General features: G+C 35.3%; 3 protein-coding genes across 3 annotated transcripts; 1 reads left to right on the top strand and 2 right to left on the bottom strand.

The window, feature by feature from the left end:
* Positions 1-94: 94 nt before the first annotated feature.
* Positions 95-2,192, bottom strand: MED20 (Mediator complex subunit 20). Its single transcript, XM_053764213.2, has 5 exons — positions 1,979-2,192; positions 1,742-1,884; positions 1,182-1,358; positions 835-917; positions 95-674 (listed from the first exon to the last, which is right to left on the bottom strand). The coding sequence occupies exons 1-5, from the start codon at positions 1,990-1,992 to the stop codon at positions 468-470; spliced, it is 624 nt and encodes a 207-aa protein (XP_053620188.1). The 5' UTR covers positions 1,993-2,192; the 3' UTR covers positions 95-467.
* A 280-nt stretch (positions 2,193-2,472) lies between these two features.
* On the top strand, positions 2,473-12,462 carry Herp (Homocysteine-induced endoplasmic reticulum protein). The gene is made up of 4 exons (XM_053764212.1): positions 2,473-2,910; positions 6,428-6,876; positions 8,355-8,591; positions 9,220-12,462. The coding sequence occupies exons 1-4, from the start codon at positions 2,776-2,778 to the stop codon at positions 9,512-9,514; spliced, it is 1,116 nt and encodes a 371-aa protein (XP_053620187.1). The 5' UTR covers positions 2,473-2,775; the 3' UTR covers positions 9,515-12,462.
* A 14-nt stretch (positions 12,463-12,476) lies between these two features.
* LOC128680797 (uncharacterized protein) lies at positions 12,477-15,883 on the bottom strand. The gene is made up of 5 exons (XM_053764209.1): positions 15,591-15,883; positions 14,912-15,058; positions 14,427-14,563; positions 13,966-14,153; positions 12,477-13,512 (listed from the first exon to the last, which is right to left on the bottom strand). The coding sequence occupies exons 1-5, from the start codon at positions 15,739-15,741 to the stop codon at positions 12,477-12,479; spliced, it is 1,659 nt and encodes a 552-aa protein (XP_053620184.1). The 5' UTR covers positions 15,742-15,883.
* Positions 15,884-16,161: the final 278 nt, after the last annotated feature.

Raw genomic sequence — 16,161 nt, 5'->3', positions numbered from 1 at the left:
CGAACTCTAAAATAAATAAAAAACTGTAATTTCCCTTAAAATTTATTTAAATTGAACTTATCTAAATTTCACTTTATCGAATTTAATGTACACTTAAAATTTAATTGATCGTCGTGGACAATAGGTACTGGTATAGGTTACTATCCCACATTTTTATGACGGCTGGAAACAGACTTTCCCATAAAGTTTATCTCTCCCGGTTGCATCCAAGCATCAACTGCTTTCAGTGTAGGAAAACATCGTGAGGAAACCTGGTTAGATAACTGTTCCTGTTCCTGGTTAGATTACTTACCACTAGATGTCGATAGGTAATCGTAAAAGTCACGCCAGACGCCTTTAGGTGACTTGTATAAAATCTGACACCGGTGTTAGCAATAACACACTCGAAAAGAAAAAACTGCTCCGAGTATCCAAATTGGCACAGTAAATCATCCAAACATTTCACACTTCACGATTGAATATATTTATCACGCCCTCATTCCCGTGACCTTCCTGTAAGCGGCGAAGTGGTCCAGATACTGGTACACTGTGTCAATGGGCGTGTAGATCTCGTTCATGCGCGTGAGCAAGTGCGCGGGCGGCGCCACGGCCGCGCCGGCGCCCAGCAGCCCCTGCAGGAACTCCCGCAGGAGGCCCCACACGCCGCTCGCCATCACACACGCCCGGTATTCTACCTACGATACCAGAAGTAACAATGCTCCATTTTAACCAAAATTCATATATACTTAGAATATACTAGCTACGCTCAATAGTGGCGGAGGAAAACAATCAGAGAGAGACTTTACAAAACATGTGTGCCATGCATTAAAAAATACTATAACATGAATTACTTACCTCAATAAGTATCCCTTTAAAATTCTGGTTCATTGTCACGGAGCCCAGCTTCACACAGAAATCTCCAAGCTCAAATCTTGGCCCTTTGAAATAAAAGAAACCAAATTTAATCCTAACTACTATTATAAATATGAAATCTTGTTTGTACCTTTCACTTCACACTCTATCCACTCAATCTTCTTGAAAATTTTTCATACATGAAGTTTTAAGAACCTATGGAAAACTATAATATATAAATGTTCCTGTTTATTATGGACCTCAGGCTTGAAGGTGTCACAGGCAAAGATACAACCGGGAACATGTAGTTAAAGAAATTCACAAATATTACAATATGACCTCAATTTTACCTTTACTTTCAATCTTCGTCTGTTTCTTAGAAGTGTAATGTTGAGACAACTTCATCATGAGGAGGTCGAACAACCCATCCGCTATAACATGTATATTTTTTGTCCCGCTCTCCAGTATCGAGAACACAGACGCTGGCTGTTCTGAATTGTGGAGGATGTGGACTGTTTTTGTTGTTCCTAAAATCAAAAATCTTTATATCAACTGAGGATGATATCAACCATCATAAAAAACTAAAATTTTGTAACAACTTCTATTAAAAAGTCATCACCTTATACATAATATTTAATATAGCTGTTGTAATATTTAATGTAGCTTTTTTGTGAATATATTACCACATTGTGACATCACTTCTTGTGCCATTTTGTATGGGGCATTAGGATGAGCCCAAAGATGTGTTATTTTATTTTTGACATATCTTTGAAAGCATTGTCATTATCACAGTATTTTTTACTGGTATTTCTATTAATATGAGAGCCTTTAAATAGCCATTAAAACGAAAAATTGACATCTACCACGTTTTGACATTTTTGCTGATGTGGTTTTTGCAAATAATACTAACCCATTTGTGGATGTGACAAGTAGCTCTCGCAGTCGACTAGGAACTGGCCTTGTTGAGTGGCTCCCAGCGCAAGGATCCGTTTGGTTAACAGCTCTATGACATATGTACCAGTCTTGTTTTCAGGCACAGGGTATTGTTGCAGACTGTAAGTACAATATGGAAAGCATAATACCTAAGCGGCATACATAATGATATATCTAAGTAAAACTATTTAAAATCTTCAAAAATTTTACTTACACAGTGACACCCATTTCTATTTTGATTACGCTTATATTATTGAACGTTTTTAGTTTAGAGAATAGGTTCTTTTGAACCTGTCTTAATGTCTAGCATTCACTCTTTGTTTAATCAATCGAAATCAAAGGACCTAGTATTTATTTATTGTAACTAGTGTACAAACAAGCAAGCAACAAGATGAGATGAGGTTATGTTTTGTATCATACTTTGACTTTATGACAGTAACATTCTATTCACCTTTTTGGCTGTCTGTTTTGTTTGTCATGGCCCTGTTACGACAAGTAAGGTACCTACCGAAACTGAAAAAGTCATCAGGAATCTCTCATTCATCTTCCTCTAACAATAATAACATAAATAACTATAATAACATATTAAAAAAAATCATCTATGTACTTTACATGCCTTCAATATCGAAGTAAAATTTATGAAATATTATCATACATTCATCCATTGTTCATTGATAACAGTAGTGTGACGTCATTTTATACAGTTAGCTGGACCAATGAGAGATCGACAAATAATTTTCATACAAACAAATTGACAAGTACAGGGGCCCCATAATTCCTGTCGTATTTATTTACAAATTTAGCTAATTATTTCATTCGCAGTGTGTGAAACTTGTAAAGAGCTCGCGTTTAAAAAAGGCTGTAATAATATTGCGTCAGCATCAGTTATAAATCCCAGTTTGTAAGAACGCGCACGCGTATAATTGAAATAATTTTGCGTATTATTGTGGTTGTGATAAAATCACGAGTTGTTTGTTATCTAACTGAACAGGGTCAATTGGATGGTTAAAAATGATCCCAGATAACGTGACGTTGATCGTGAAGGCTCCTAATCAGCAGGTGGAGGATCAGAACATTGAATGTCAGTCGTCTTGGACGATAGGACAATTGAAGGGCCACTTATCTGAAGTCTATCCCAGCAAACCGGTAAGATCCTGTAATATTTCTCGTGCTGTTCCTAGAATGCAATCCAATTGTTTTTAAGTAGTTTCTGGAGTACCTACTAGTTTGGATTAATAAATAAAGACTAGTCTCTGAAAGCATATTTATTTCCCGCGAATTTGCGTATGAAAGCCACACATATTCGACAAGTATCATTACTTACAGACTTCTTATTTTGATTATGGCAAATAGGCTTACTTAGTGCTTGAAAAGTGTTACCACTTTAGATTTTATTATGTAGTTTAAATAGGGATCAGAATTATGTTATGAATTATAAAACGAAATTATTCACATAGAAAACTGGTTTATTGTCATAGGAATGAATCAGAATGCTATATGAAACTAGTTGTTTAAATGTTATAACAGCTGATAATGTTATCACAATATTCACAATACAATATAGGTAATATTTTCTGTTCCTATTAAGCCAATCTATATTATGACTAGACATTTAAATTTTTAAGACATATCAATTTTTAAAATCTTATTTGAAGTCCAACACTTTTTATGTCTTATTCAAGTATTTTCCTATAATTTATTGTGCAATCTAAACTTTTGGCTATTATTGTAAACATCATCAACTGATGCTAGTACACAGTAGCACTACAACAACTAAAATAATTATATAACATAAAACAACAAATAAACCATTATTATTGTAGTAATAGCATCATCTAATTATGACGGAATCTGTTATTGTACAGTCATTGTAAGATTATTTATTTATATTGATTGATTAATTGGTGTAATGCTCACTACACCTGTCAGCTGTCTGGTCGTCCTGGAATCAGTTTCCAATGAGGATAAATATTTGTACTTGTGATCACATATTTTGTCCATGTGTGTGTTGTGCCCATTTCCGTGGTTGTATCCAACTGACCCGCAATACAAGCTTAATGTGGCCCGTTGAGTGTTGTTCATTTGTTGTTTGTTAACAAACTTTTTGTTTTGGTGGAACAACCATGATAATTTTGAGACCAACATATTCATCCTTTATCCCATTTCACATAGCGTCATGTCTCCATGAACCCTGACGCTAGAGAACTCAGCTCCGGGTTTATATTTTGGCTCAGGATAATTTTGAGACTGACATATGACATTTATATCGATTCTTTTCAGTTCATCTAAAAAAGTAAAATATTAGAAAAGTTTCATTTTATCAAAAGAGACATGTTTTGAAATTTTAATTTCCAAAGTAAATCACATCGATTGTTTGATAAGAAATAAGTGATTGATGTATAAGATACATTATCATGCTCATATCTGCAAAATAAGATTATTCAATTGAGTTTGGTGTAAACTTGTATCAGAAAATGTTCTGTAAGTACTAAATTTTATCAAAATTGGTCCATTGGTTTTAAGTTTATTTGTTATAAATATACAAATATTTTATGTACAATATTTAGTAAGATAAGTATATAATATTAAAGTCCAGATATCAGGGTCCTGCTGCCTTCCTGGCGTCAACTCTCTTTGTAGAATGCTTCTTGACTCTAAGCTTGAACTCCTAGTTGCCTAGGTTGTCATCCAGTCCTAGTCTAGTTTTATAGGCCGAGAACCATTCTCTTTTCTAGATAGTGTTATTCCTGAGCTAAACCTTTTTTGTCTAACAATATAATTTACTAGCTGCGCCCCGGGACTTCGCTCCCGTGGGAATTTCGAGATAAAAAGTACTCTGTGTTATTCCGGTTATTTTCTACCTGTACTTAGCAAATTTCATAATAATCGGTCCAGTAGATAATGCGTGATGAGGTATCAAACTTACTTTCGCATTTATAATATTAGTTGGGATTATGTTTTTACACGAGCGAAGCCAGGACGGGATGCTAGTTAAACTATAAACTATAGAGTTGGGTTAGGGTCGCAAAATCACCTGCCTAGCACCCAAGTCTGCCTCTGCTCGCCCGTACAGAGGCAGACTTGGGTGCCCGGTGGCACCCAAGATTTTGTGTGTCCTGTGTGTGGTGATGCCCGCTCCCCCCGTCAGCTTTTTGACTGGTGCGCGGAGCGGGCTTGATGGTCCGCGCCACGCTCGCGTGACGTAAGGGGCGGGTGGTTAGCACTTGTGCTTGCTGCCCGCCCAGGTCGGGGCCGAAAGGCCAGCCGGGGGGGCGTCGCGGTGAAATGCCTAGCGACCCCGTGACGTCCCCCATAACGACAGCGTAGAAACGCCCCAGGGGTTTAGTGGGTAGGCTGGGCCGACTAGCGGCCCAGGAGTCCCACACTCAGTGCGTAACGAGCATTCCCCTGGGTAAACAAAAAAAAAAGGGTCGCAAAATCTAAATTCGCTTTTACTGATTTGTCGTCATGATGAAGTGAAGCGATTAATTTCTTAAAACAAATTTATAAAATGCAACTAATACCTATACCTAATACGCATGACATTGCATATTCTATGTTACACTGTTATCAGAATATTTAATGGGCACATTGTAATTGCAATTATTCATAGGCGATAAGGTGTTAGGGCACCCGGGGAAATTGGAGAACCATTTCTAATTAATTTGTTTGTTACGTCAAGCGCTGCGAAACAAGTTCACGCTTGACCCGAATCGATATGAAATGTAGCTACTGTGATTTATACAATGCCACATACATTTTTACATGTAACATGTAATGTACTTGTACATTTTTTGGTGGATAAAAATTGTTTTTCGAACCTTGTCTCTCCCGCAATTGATAAAAGACCTAATTCTGTGTGTTTGACAAATCGAAAGTGGGATTAGTTTATAAATATAAAAAGATATAACTAGTATAATTTTCAGGTACCTACTTACCGTGCGCTGTGGCGCACGGTTAGATCGCCTGTGAAGGCCCAATTTCTGAAAAAATGACAAATCATTTTTTGAAAGTCAAACCAAAGTTTGAATAAATTAAATTATATAAAAGAATAGAAATCTCCGTTTGACATTGACACAAAGACACAATAGTTATTTAATTTTCTTTAGTTTTTCCTTCTTTTGAAACGATTTATTTACGTTTAGTTAACAGTATTTTAGTATCACTTAACAATATTTTAGTAGTATGGGAGCGATAACTTCGGCGCAAGTCCCTTTCGCAAAATAATCATCCTGAAAAATTTTCACAATTTGCAAAACATTATATTCGCCAATTGTAATTTTTTGGGGAAAAGTGATAGGTATTTGGCTTAAGGAAACTGGAATTTACACATTAGCCGATTGTTCATATATACGACTGCCGTAATATTCATGCCTAACTAAAATATAATTGACCAAAATAAAATTGACAATTTGCATTTTATTTTTCGCTATTTTCATATTCCTTATAACCTCCATGGTGTAGTGGTCACCAGTCACCACGCACGTCCGTTATCTCGAGGCCCCGGTTGGATTCCAAATTCGCACGAGCGAATATTTGTACAGCTACCATAAATTGTCGTGCCAGTTTCCGTTTCACTCTAACCCGCGATACGAGCTCAGTGCGTAGGGTGGGCCGATGCCATTTATTTTGTAACATAATTTCCAAAAAATCCTTGTTTCAGAGCAAGGATGAACAGAAAATCATATACTCAGGCCAGTTATTAGAAGACAATGCCATATTGAAAGACGTACTACGCACCTATGAGAGTCAGATAGCTCATATTATGCACCTAGTGTGCACGCCGAAGCGAAGAATGGGCGACGCTGCCGACATTGAGGGTTTAAGGCGACGCAACGTCCCTAGTGTTAACCCTCCCGAGACTGAACCAAGGACAGAAAGACCGGAAGTCACCACGAGACCGGAGACAAGACAGAACGATCAAAACCACACTGTAGAAATGCAAAATTATTTGACATCTTTCGTGAACAACTATGGAAGAGTTCCACCGTACCCTAACTATAATTTTGGTGAGGGATACTTGCCCGTGACCAACGACCCGGCCTCCATGGCGAATCACATGATGATGATGCAACAGGCTTATCTGCAGTATATGCAGCAGTATGCTAATATGTAAGTGTGATTTTTGAATTTTACATGAACTTATTCGAACCAACAAATGTATTCATACACTAAAAATAAGTCAATATTTTAGATACAAAAGAGATTCCAGAGATTGTATGAAGGTACCATGTTTGTTTGGACGCAATCTTGCAACTCAATTACAGTAGGCACTCGTAATTCAGACATATATAACCGATTGACCTGAATTTTTTTATAACATGTTTAGTTTGGATGACAATGCATTATTATGATAAACATGACCAGATGGTGCACCCAGGAATGGCTCCAGATACGATTCCAGATGTGGGAACTCAGCGGTTTACTGCACGGACCTGACTTTATGAACAAGATGTCCTTGACTTGATTAGTAAGGCTTATGTTAAAAATCAAAAAATAACTTGGTATATCATAAATATCAATGATATATTCATGAATGATCAAATCTAATCCTGTGTGTACCAGAATTTAAAGCAAGGTCGCGCGGCATATAGCAATCAATATGTCAAGAAGATGTATATAACAACAACAATCAAGTAACATCTTTTCCAATCTCAAATTATTTATATTTTAATTTGCTACGTCACCATTTGATATATATACACCATTTCTTGGCTCTGTTTTGTCGGGTTGAAAGAATGATAAACAAACACACTTGCTATATACATAATATGATATCATATTATGTATTAAGTGTCGTAATTTATAAGTTGAATGTGACTTTATGAATTTTATGAACATTCTTCTTTTGGAGGCGTTATAGGTATATTGCTATTTATAAAATCTTAGAATAATATAGCAGGTATGTAATGTCATACTGTACGAGTACTATGTTTTATAGGCAATCACAAACTCATGTCACCTTGGACTTTGTGTTCGAATCCATCAATCATTATTCCACGTGCGAATCCATGCTATTATGATAAAACTGAAGATATTCTTGTTTGTAAACACTTTCAAACCAAGGCTTGTATTTGTGAAAATGATATGAAAAAAAAATTATGTAATCAAGCGGATGTTGAACCTACGCTTCTGTCTAATCGGGTGTTAAATGGTTGTATAATGTATTACTTGCGAATTGTAGCTAGTTTGATAAATAATCATACTTACTAACGTTATGCGGAATTCTCACAGTTTGACTTTAATGACAAAACGGCAGGCTTATTTCGATGAAATTCAGTTTGAATTCAGTTTACCGTTACGTTACGTAAATTTCTCCTTTGAAGTCTGATTGGTTGTCTGTCTGTCAGCTACGAAAAAGTTTTATATATATTCACTAGCGACCCGACTTCGCTCCGGTAAAACCATAATAAATTATACAGTAATCACACAATCTACTGGTGAAAACCGTACAAAAATCGTAGATTTTTTATTTTATCGCGTTCATACAGACAGACGCGACTTCTTTTTAGAATATGAAAGGAAATGTATATGTCACACATTTTTCATCTCATTGTTTGAATTTAACTAAACATTTGTACTTCTAATAGGTGGCAAGCGAACGCGGCGCCCCCCGCCCCGTCCGCGGAGGCGCCCCCCTCCCCCGCGGCGGCGCCCCCGGCGCCCCCCGCGCCGCCCGAGGACCCCGCGGAAGATGGACTCGCTCGCGATTGGCTCGACCATCTGTACGCGGCCTCCAGGCTTGCAATACTATTCTCACTAGTGTACCTCTACGGAAGTCCCGCGAGGCTGCTATTGGTGCTACTGTTGGCGGCTGCTGGCTATCTGTAAGTGTTCATTTAAACTCTACTGCAAAAAAAAACACTTTGTAAAAGTACAATATAAGCTGACTTAATGCTAAAAGCATTATTGAACAGACTATTGGCCCTGAGAATGCTATGTGGGTATCTGTGAGTATTCCTTGTTTATCTTTTTTCTCTCTCTATCTCCGGTTCATTCGGAACAGTAACGCAGTGAAGCCCAGATTCCCCCAAAAAATAACTTATTTTTGAATAGTGTACTACCTATCTCTTACCAGCGGCTTTGCTCTCGTGAATTTCTTTCAAATTCAAATTCAAATCATTTATTCAGAAATTAGACCTTCACAGGCACTTTTTCTCGTCAATCTTTATATTTATAGTTATTTCTCACAAGCTACAAACTACTGGTGTTTTACTGGTTTCTCTGCGAAAGCGGAACAGACGTGATTTTTATACACACATTTGACCCCCCACTATAGTCATTTGGGAGTTGATTTTTTAAAACAAATTTAACCTACGAGTATATTTGGTCTTTAATTACATGTATACCAAATTTCATTACCAAAATTCAAATCGGTCCAGCGGTTTAGCCGTGAAAGCGCAACAGACAGAAAGGCAGACTTTCGCATTTATATTAGTATTGATTTGATTACAGACACCAAATCGGATTCTTCCGCGACCTTCACGTGAACCCCGCGCAAGCCGAGCGACGCAACGAGAGACCGGAAAACCAGAACCAAGCCAATCAGGACCAGAACCAACCCAACCAGAACCAAGACCAACCCAATCACAACCAAAACCAACCCAATCAGAACCAAGCTGAAGAAATACCAGTGGACGCGAGGGACGACGTTATAAACAATGACAATGTTAATAACCAATCGTTGCTCGCTGTTACATGGATGATATTCACGTCATTTTTCGCTTCACTAATACCGGATACCAACTAGGGAAAAGTTTTTAATCTCTATTGGTGACAAGAACTGGGAAAAGGCCAAAAAATTGTAAGTATTTGGAAATCTCATTGTTGGAAGTGTTGCCAACGTAAAAGATGTGTTTTTTTTTGTGTATTTATAAAAATCTTGCCGAGTCAATGGTTTCGATTTTAAGTTTTAAGATACAAATTTTTATGTAGATTTCTATTGTATAATACATATACTCGTTGCGTTATTATAGTCCAGAAAATCAAAACTTATTATTAGACGTTTTAATACGGGGTAGACAGAGCGTTGGAACGTAAAACCGCAAAGGTTATGGAAATTTTGCGAAGGTATTTGTTGTAATAATATCCTTCTTTTCAGTTAATCTATAGAAAGTATGAATCTATTCCAGCAATTAATTCATTTTACACGTCCAGTAAAAGACTTAAAACTACATAAAGTAATCGTTGAACGATAGAACTATGCAAAGCGACTTGTTGAAATTCCTTGTTTGAAAATCGTGACTAAAATTGTTGATTTTAAGATTTCCCATATGAAAATAAAAGTCTTACTCGTAAAAATATCACGCTCATGCTAAAACCCGAATGAGTTTTAGATAAAATATATTTTGTCTCCTTTCAATACCAATATGTATTAGAAAAAGAGGGAAAAACATTGTTTTATCTAAAATAGGTTTAGCAATCGCATTATATTTTTTTAATTGCCGTTTTTCTAGGCTATTGTGAGATTTGAATTCTGTACTGATGTAAAACCAAATAATAATTGTAAATAACTTATTTTTAGATATAGCGGTATATTAATAGTGTTCTTCAGTGATTTTGATATTGAGAAGGATCTTTCGTATGTGAAATTCGAGAAACCAATCAAAAAATAGACATATCGGCCAATCTACAATAAGAATCTATTTCGGCTTTGTCATTGGCTGAAATAGTAAACGTACATATTTTATTAAACGAAGTGATTGTATTTAAATCGATATCCCTTAGTTTTTAATCTGGCTGGCGTAAAAATATATTTGTTAAGATTTATTATTCAAGATATCACAATGGGTCAACTATTTTTCTTTAAAACTTAAGTCCTTGTGCGCACGAGCGCTTTTTCGACGCGCTTAAAAGAGTTAAAATGAAAACTCGGTTAAGTCGAAAGCGTTTTTAAAACGTCAACTTCCGAGAGCTTTTTTAACTCACGCGAACCAGGTCTTATTTGTAAACTAGTCTATACTAGGTGGGAGGTTCTACTAAACTTTCAAACATGTTTTTTTTTAAATACTAAAGTCTGTTTTTATGGCACACGAAGAGAAACGTGCAACAATAGTTTTCTCTAATGAAAACATATTACTAGTAATTATAAAATGATATATTTGTTATCAAGAATTACATAAATAACAACAATATGCTCATTGTTAAAGAGTAATAAATAGATACGCTAGAAACGCAAGGATGAACTTTATATTTAACGTGCTAAAGTACATAATTGATTTAACACCAAATTACTTTCTTTTTATCTACCGAATATGATCTTTATTCTTGTGTTCTTAGATCTTTTAAATTTGCTTGCTCTAAATTCAGACTTTAAAAAGTACTTGTGTACATAGCTTATGTAAATCCCTTTTTTTTGTGATTGGGTGTGTATTGCTTCCATTTTTATTTAATGACATTGTCATGTAACCTAGTTTTGTTTGTGTTTCATTGAAACTGAAAGTTCCCAATTACTATTTCGTTAGTCCAATGGTTCCGGTTTGAATTGGATTGCTGCGCTTCCACATTCAGTGAATTCATTATATTGTTTTGAAGTTTTATTTATTTCAAAGTGTAAACTAATCGTAATAAGTAATATGTATTTAAAAACATATTTGTACAAACTTGATGACTAAACCTCTTTAAAGTGTACCTTAAGCTAAAGTATGTTTTGTCTTGTTCTGTCAATGTCAAATATTGTGAAACAGCGAGCTAATACATATTATAGCTTGAAGTATACTTTAAACTTTTTTATGAATAAGAAGTTCAGTTCGGTGATGTTTTCGTATCATTGATTTTTTTTTTTTTATTAGAAACATTAAATTTCTTGAAAATAACTAAAATATTAATGATTTTTTTTCTCTTGAAAAGCATATTTCACCTCCGTGCTTGGGAAAACAGCAAATATGTGGATTGATTGATATGACAATGTCGATGGAGTATTCATGTACTAGTTTGCCGACGCATACTTTTCGTGATGAGCTGTTTTACCGATACTATTTTGCATATTTGTGTTGCGAAAGAATACTTTCTTTCATGTACAATTTATCCAGTTTCACTGAATAAAACTTCATTTAGTTAGGATTTAAACATAATTTATTTTAGCCCCTATTGTTAACATTAAAATTATGCTTATATTTAAACAACATCATACAAAGATTGCCTGCATTTTGTAATGTGTAAATTTCTAATATTAAAAATTACATATACTATGTATAAATTATTAGGACGTCGGTGAATTAATAGGATTTTACGCACGGGATAGTCAGCTATGTTAAAAAGTAAAATTTAAATTCTCAAAAATCGTGTTTTCTCTGTCTCGATAAGTAGCTAGACAGAGACGACACAAAACATACTTTAAATGCTTTCGTGTTATCGCTTAAACTTGAACTAAGTTTGAAATACATCTATTGTCTTTGTAATTAAAAGTTTCAGCAAATTTTAGATAAAATATATTTTGTCCCTATCACTCTTTCCAATTTTTGACATAAAAAAAAGGAGACAAAACATAATTCTAAAATGGACTGAATGAAAGTGTTAACTTTTCGTACGTAGTATTGATTCTCTAAATTGGTTTCACTCAAAAAGAAGACAATAATTTGTAGCCTCCTGTGTGTGTAAAATTCTACTAATACGCCAGTTTAGAATAATGGATTCTTTATGTTCTGTGATAAGGTTCGTTTTCGTTTGCACGGTCGTGAATAAATTTTTTGAATTGTATATTGACTTTCATTCTAAAAGTCCTCGTTGAAATCCACATCCATTAGTTCTAAATCCACATTGTTATCATCAATATTTTCCTTATTGTTTGAAGGTAACATTTCAATTTCAGCACTGTTTAGACTCTTTAATTCTTCGGTTGTAATGTAATTTTCAGCACATTTTTTGCTGTCAGTATTAGCTTTTGAACTAACACCTTCATTAGTTTCACTATGATCAGCTGAAACCAAATCATTTTCACGATTTATAGATTCACTCGATAATTCTTCATCAGTATTGAGTTCAAATTCATTCGGTATTTCATTTGTTACCTCTTTGTCAGTCTCATTTTGTGTAACTTGATTATCTGTAGCATTTTTTGAAACTTCAGCATTTTCTTCAATATCCGTCACTAAGTCACTTTGACTCTTATCATTTACAATATCAGGTCTATCTTCGATATTGTTTGATACTGCATCATCAGAATCTATGATAAGATTGTGTTTTTTTATTGGTCCATTAACTTCTGTTACATGATTTTCGTCATCAATTTTAACTATCTCTTCATCTGAACTGTCAATTTTAGATCTATTACGTTTTCTGTCAACTGGTCTGTTTAATTGATCTTTATTTACATCAATATCAGGTCTAGTATCATGTACATCAACAGTTATAGCCTCATTCACTACCAGTTCGTCACAGTCATTATCTGAACTGTCTATAGTATTTGACCTATTATACTTTTTTCTAGAATGAATTTGATTTTCTACATCTATAGGCTCATCATTTACAGTGTGGTTTTTACTATGGTTCACATTAAATCCATTTTGATGATTTTCAACTACAATTGGCACATCATTTACAATATTTTCATTATGCTCAACATTAAATTTGTTTTGATTGTCTTCTACTTCAATGGGTACTTCGTTTATAACAGATATGTTATGTTCAGCGTTTCTCAGTCTAGCCAAACGTCTCTCTTCAGCCAATCTTCTGTTTCTAATCATTCTCTCTTTCTGTTCGTCGCTGATAGAAGGTGATGATGTGGCTTTGGGCATTGAAAACGACGGTCTGTGAGTAAAGAGCAAATAAATTCAGTTAATAATTTGTAATTTAAATAAATTACCTGAAGTTGTAATTTGTGCACCATTACTGAATGAGAAGTAGACTATAAAAGCGAAGAGTTATTGTCATTTGAAAACAGAATTGAAATAAAAATTTGATTATAAATCAGTGTATGTAGTGATTTTAATAATGGGAATAAAATATATAAAAAAACAATCATGGCAAGCCTGTTTAAATAATTTTATGTATATTTTGGCATTTCTTCTCAGCAGTGGTCATTATGAAATGCTTTGATATTTAATTAAGAATATAACATGAAAAAGTTTCGTGAAGGTTTAATTTAAGGCCACTGGGGCCTTTTATTTGTATTGTGTCGTATTCATTTTCTGTATTGGTCTCTGGTACAATAAAGAGTATTGTGTTGTAAATAATTTGGCTAAAAATCCTTTCATAACTCACGTATCAACCCTAGGAGTAGGAAACCCTTTCTTAGAGCTGGCCGGAGTTGCCCGGGCCAGTTCAATCTGCTGCTGCAGTAGCTTATCAAATTCGTCTTCCTCGGCCGGCTCAGCCTCGTCACTGGAGTCCCTCTGCACCACCACCTCGTCTGATATGTACTGGTCTGACCTTATTTTGTGGAGGTGTACCTGAAATATTGTTGTTTTAAATATATACCTACTTATTTCGTAAGCATCTTAGAAATAATGGTGTATTTGACGCAATCCATATCTTATTTAAATTTATTACACTAATTTACACAGTCCTATGCCATTGCATAGGATGGATCTGATCAGTCCATTGACTGATCAGATTCATCTGGACAAGACAATGATTCTATATGCAGAGGTCTAACTGCAGAAAATAGTCTTTAAGGGAAGTAAGAAGTAGCAAGACACTTGGTTTTTAGACATAAAATTTACCATTACTGGCCGCTTTTTGCCTAAAGTCTCAATTTTCTTCAAGCAATCTTCGAATTGGAACTTGGGATACAACCTGTAGGCCCAGTGCTCCAACTTCTTCAGGACAAGGTCCAAATCTTCTTTCTCGTGACCCTTTCCTAAAATTGCAAGAATGAATATATTTTTTTATTCAATAGTCCTGGGCACGCTTTCGCGCAATCAAATAGAAAATTGATTTTGAATCAAGCAGTCACGTGCGCGTACTGAATCCTTTTTACTGACTAGTTGGAGGGGAATATGGCGCGCGCATCTCAGCTGGTGTTTCCCCGCGCGCGCCCCCTGCCCCGTTTATAGTGATGCAGTTAGCAAGTCCTTATGCTTGAAACTAGGTTACAGGTTATATCTGTGACAAATTATATGAGTGAAAAAGATACACAACATGCAACATAGTTGTTAATCTCTTTCGCACATAAAATGTTATGCTTTGATGGGAAAGTGAATATTACCTTTGAATTTAAAATCCTTGAAATGGTCTGGAATAACCTGTATTCCTCTGGGACCAGTTAGTCGTGCTGGATTCAAAATTACTCTTGGATTTTTTGAGACTCTTTTCGTTTGAGCTTTACTTGGATCGACACGCCTTTTGTCTTCCTCTGAAATTAAAACATTAGGCTTGGATATATCTATATATAAGTAGGAAATTTTACTGAGATCTGTAGACTAGGATAAACATCCTCAGTCAAAATTATTTATTAGCTAATTAGGTACACTGTTAAAGTCTTTTTATACAGTAACCTTAATTAAATGGTTTCTTTTCATTTAGGCTTCCATTGAATCAAATAATCAGATTCAGAATAGTTCCTGCTCTAGTCAATGATTTATGTATCAGGTGGCGGACATTTCATAAATGGACAATGGCAAACTACTACCAAGAAAGTTGTTGTCTGTGTACATTCCACATAATGGCCATACCTTTCATACATGAGAAATACGACTATAAGAGAAGAAAGATCTGGTTCTCTTCTAGTTGACCGTTACCACACCGCACCCCAATCCAGAGTGGTTGACGATCGTCCAGTAAAGCAGGTCGCGCAATGCTGCGCGCAGTAGATAGCGGCCTATGGAGCCAACGGGTAGTATTTTTGCCGAATAAAGGAATAAAGTTTTTCTTTCTTTAGTAGGTACCTGCTTCATCTTCTTTTTCGCTGTTATCATTACTATCTTCACCGGATTGTGGAGCTGGTCTTTCGTCAAACTCATCGCCTTCAATAACACGCTCCAACTCTTCAGCCTCACCGGCTTCGTCTTCAAGAAATACATCCTCAAGGAGCGACATGCTTTATTTATTCACAAAATTCAACCAAAACTAATGTATGTAATACTAATACTAAATACAAAACCAATGTAAATAAATTAAATTACGATACGACTCCTTTTCTTGACTTTTGGTATTTTGAATGAAAGACATTGACGTTTAAATTAGCGGGAAAATTTTTGAAGTAGGTCTAGGTACCTTTCTGTACCTATCGTTCAGAAAAATAAATAGCAGTATGGTAGGGTGTGTAGGTGGTTCATGGTGGTTTAGAGGTAGTGAATTTAAATTTTATCATAAAACAGACTACAAATCTTTGTTAAAACTTTCATTTTATTCTTTCCCCATGTATGAAAAATTTATAAAAATTGTAAAGAAAATCCAAACAATATTTTTAATTACTACATTACATGTTTTAAAACGTAACATAGGTATGTACTCAGT

The sequence above is a fragment of the Plodia interpunctella genome, chromosome 25 (assembly GCF_027563975.2).
Source record: "Plodia interpunctella isolate USDA-ARS_2022_Savannah chromosome 25, ilPloInte3.2, whole genome shotgun sequence".
In the NCBI taxonomy this organism is placed as follows: Eukaryota; Metazoa; Arthropoda; class Insecta; order Lepidoptera; family Pyralidae; genus Plodia; species Plodia interpunctella.
Note: the sequence above shows the minus strand (reverse complement) of the source record. Positions and strands in the feature narration are given on the sequence as shown.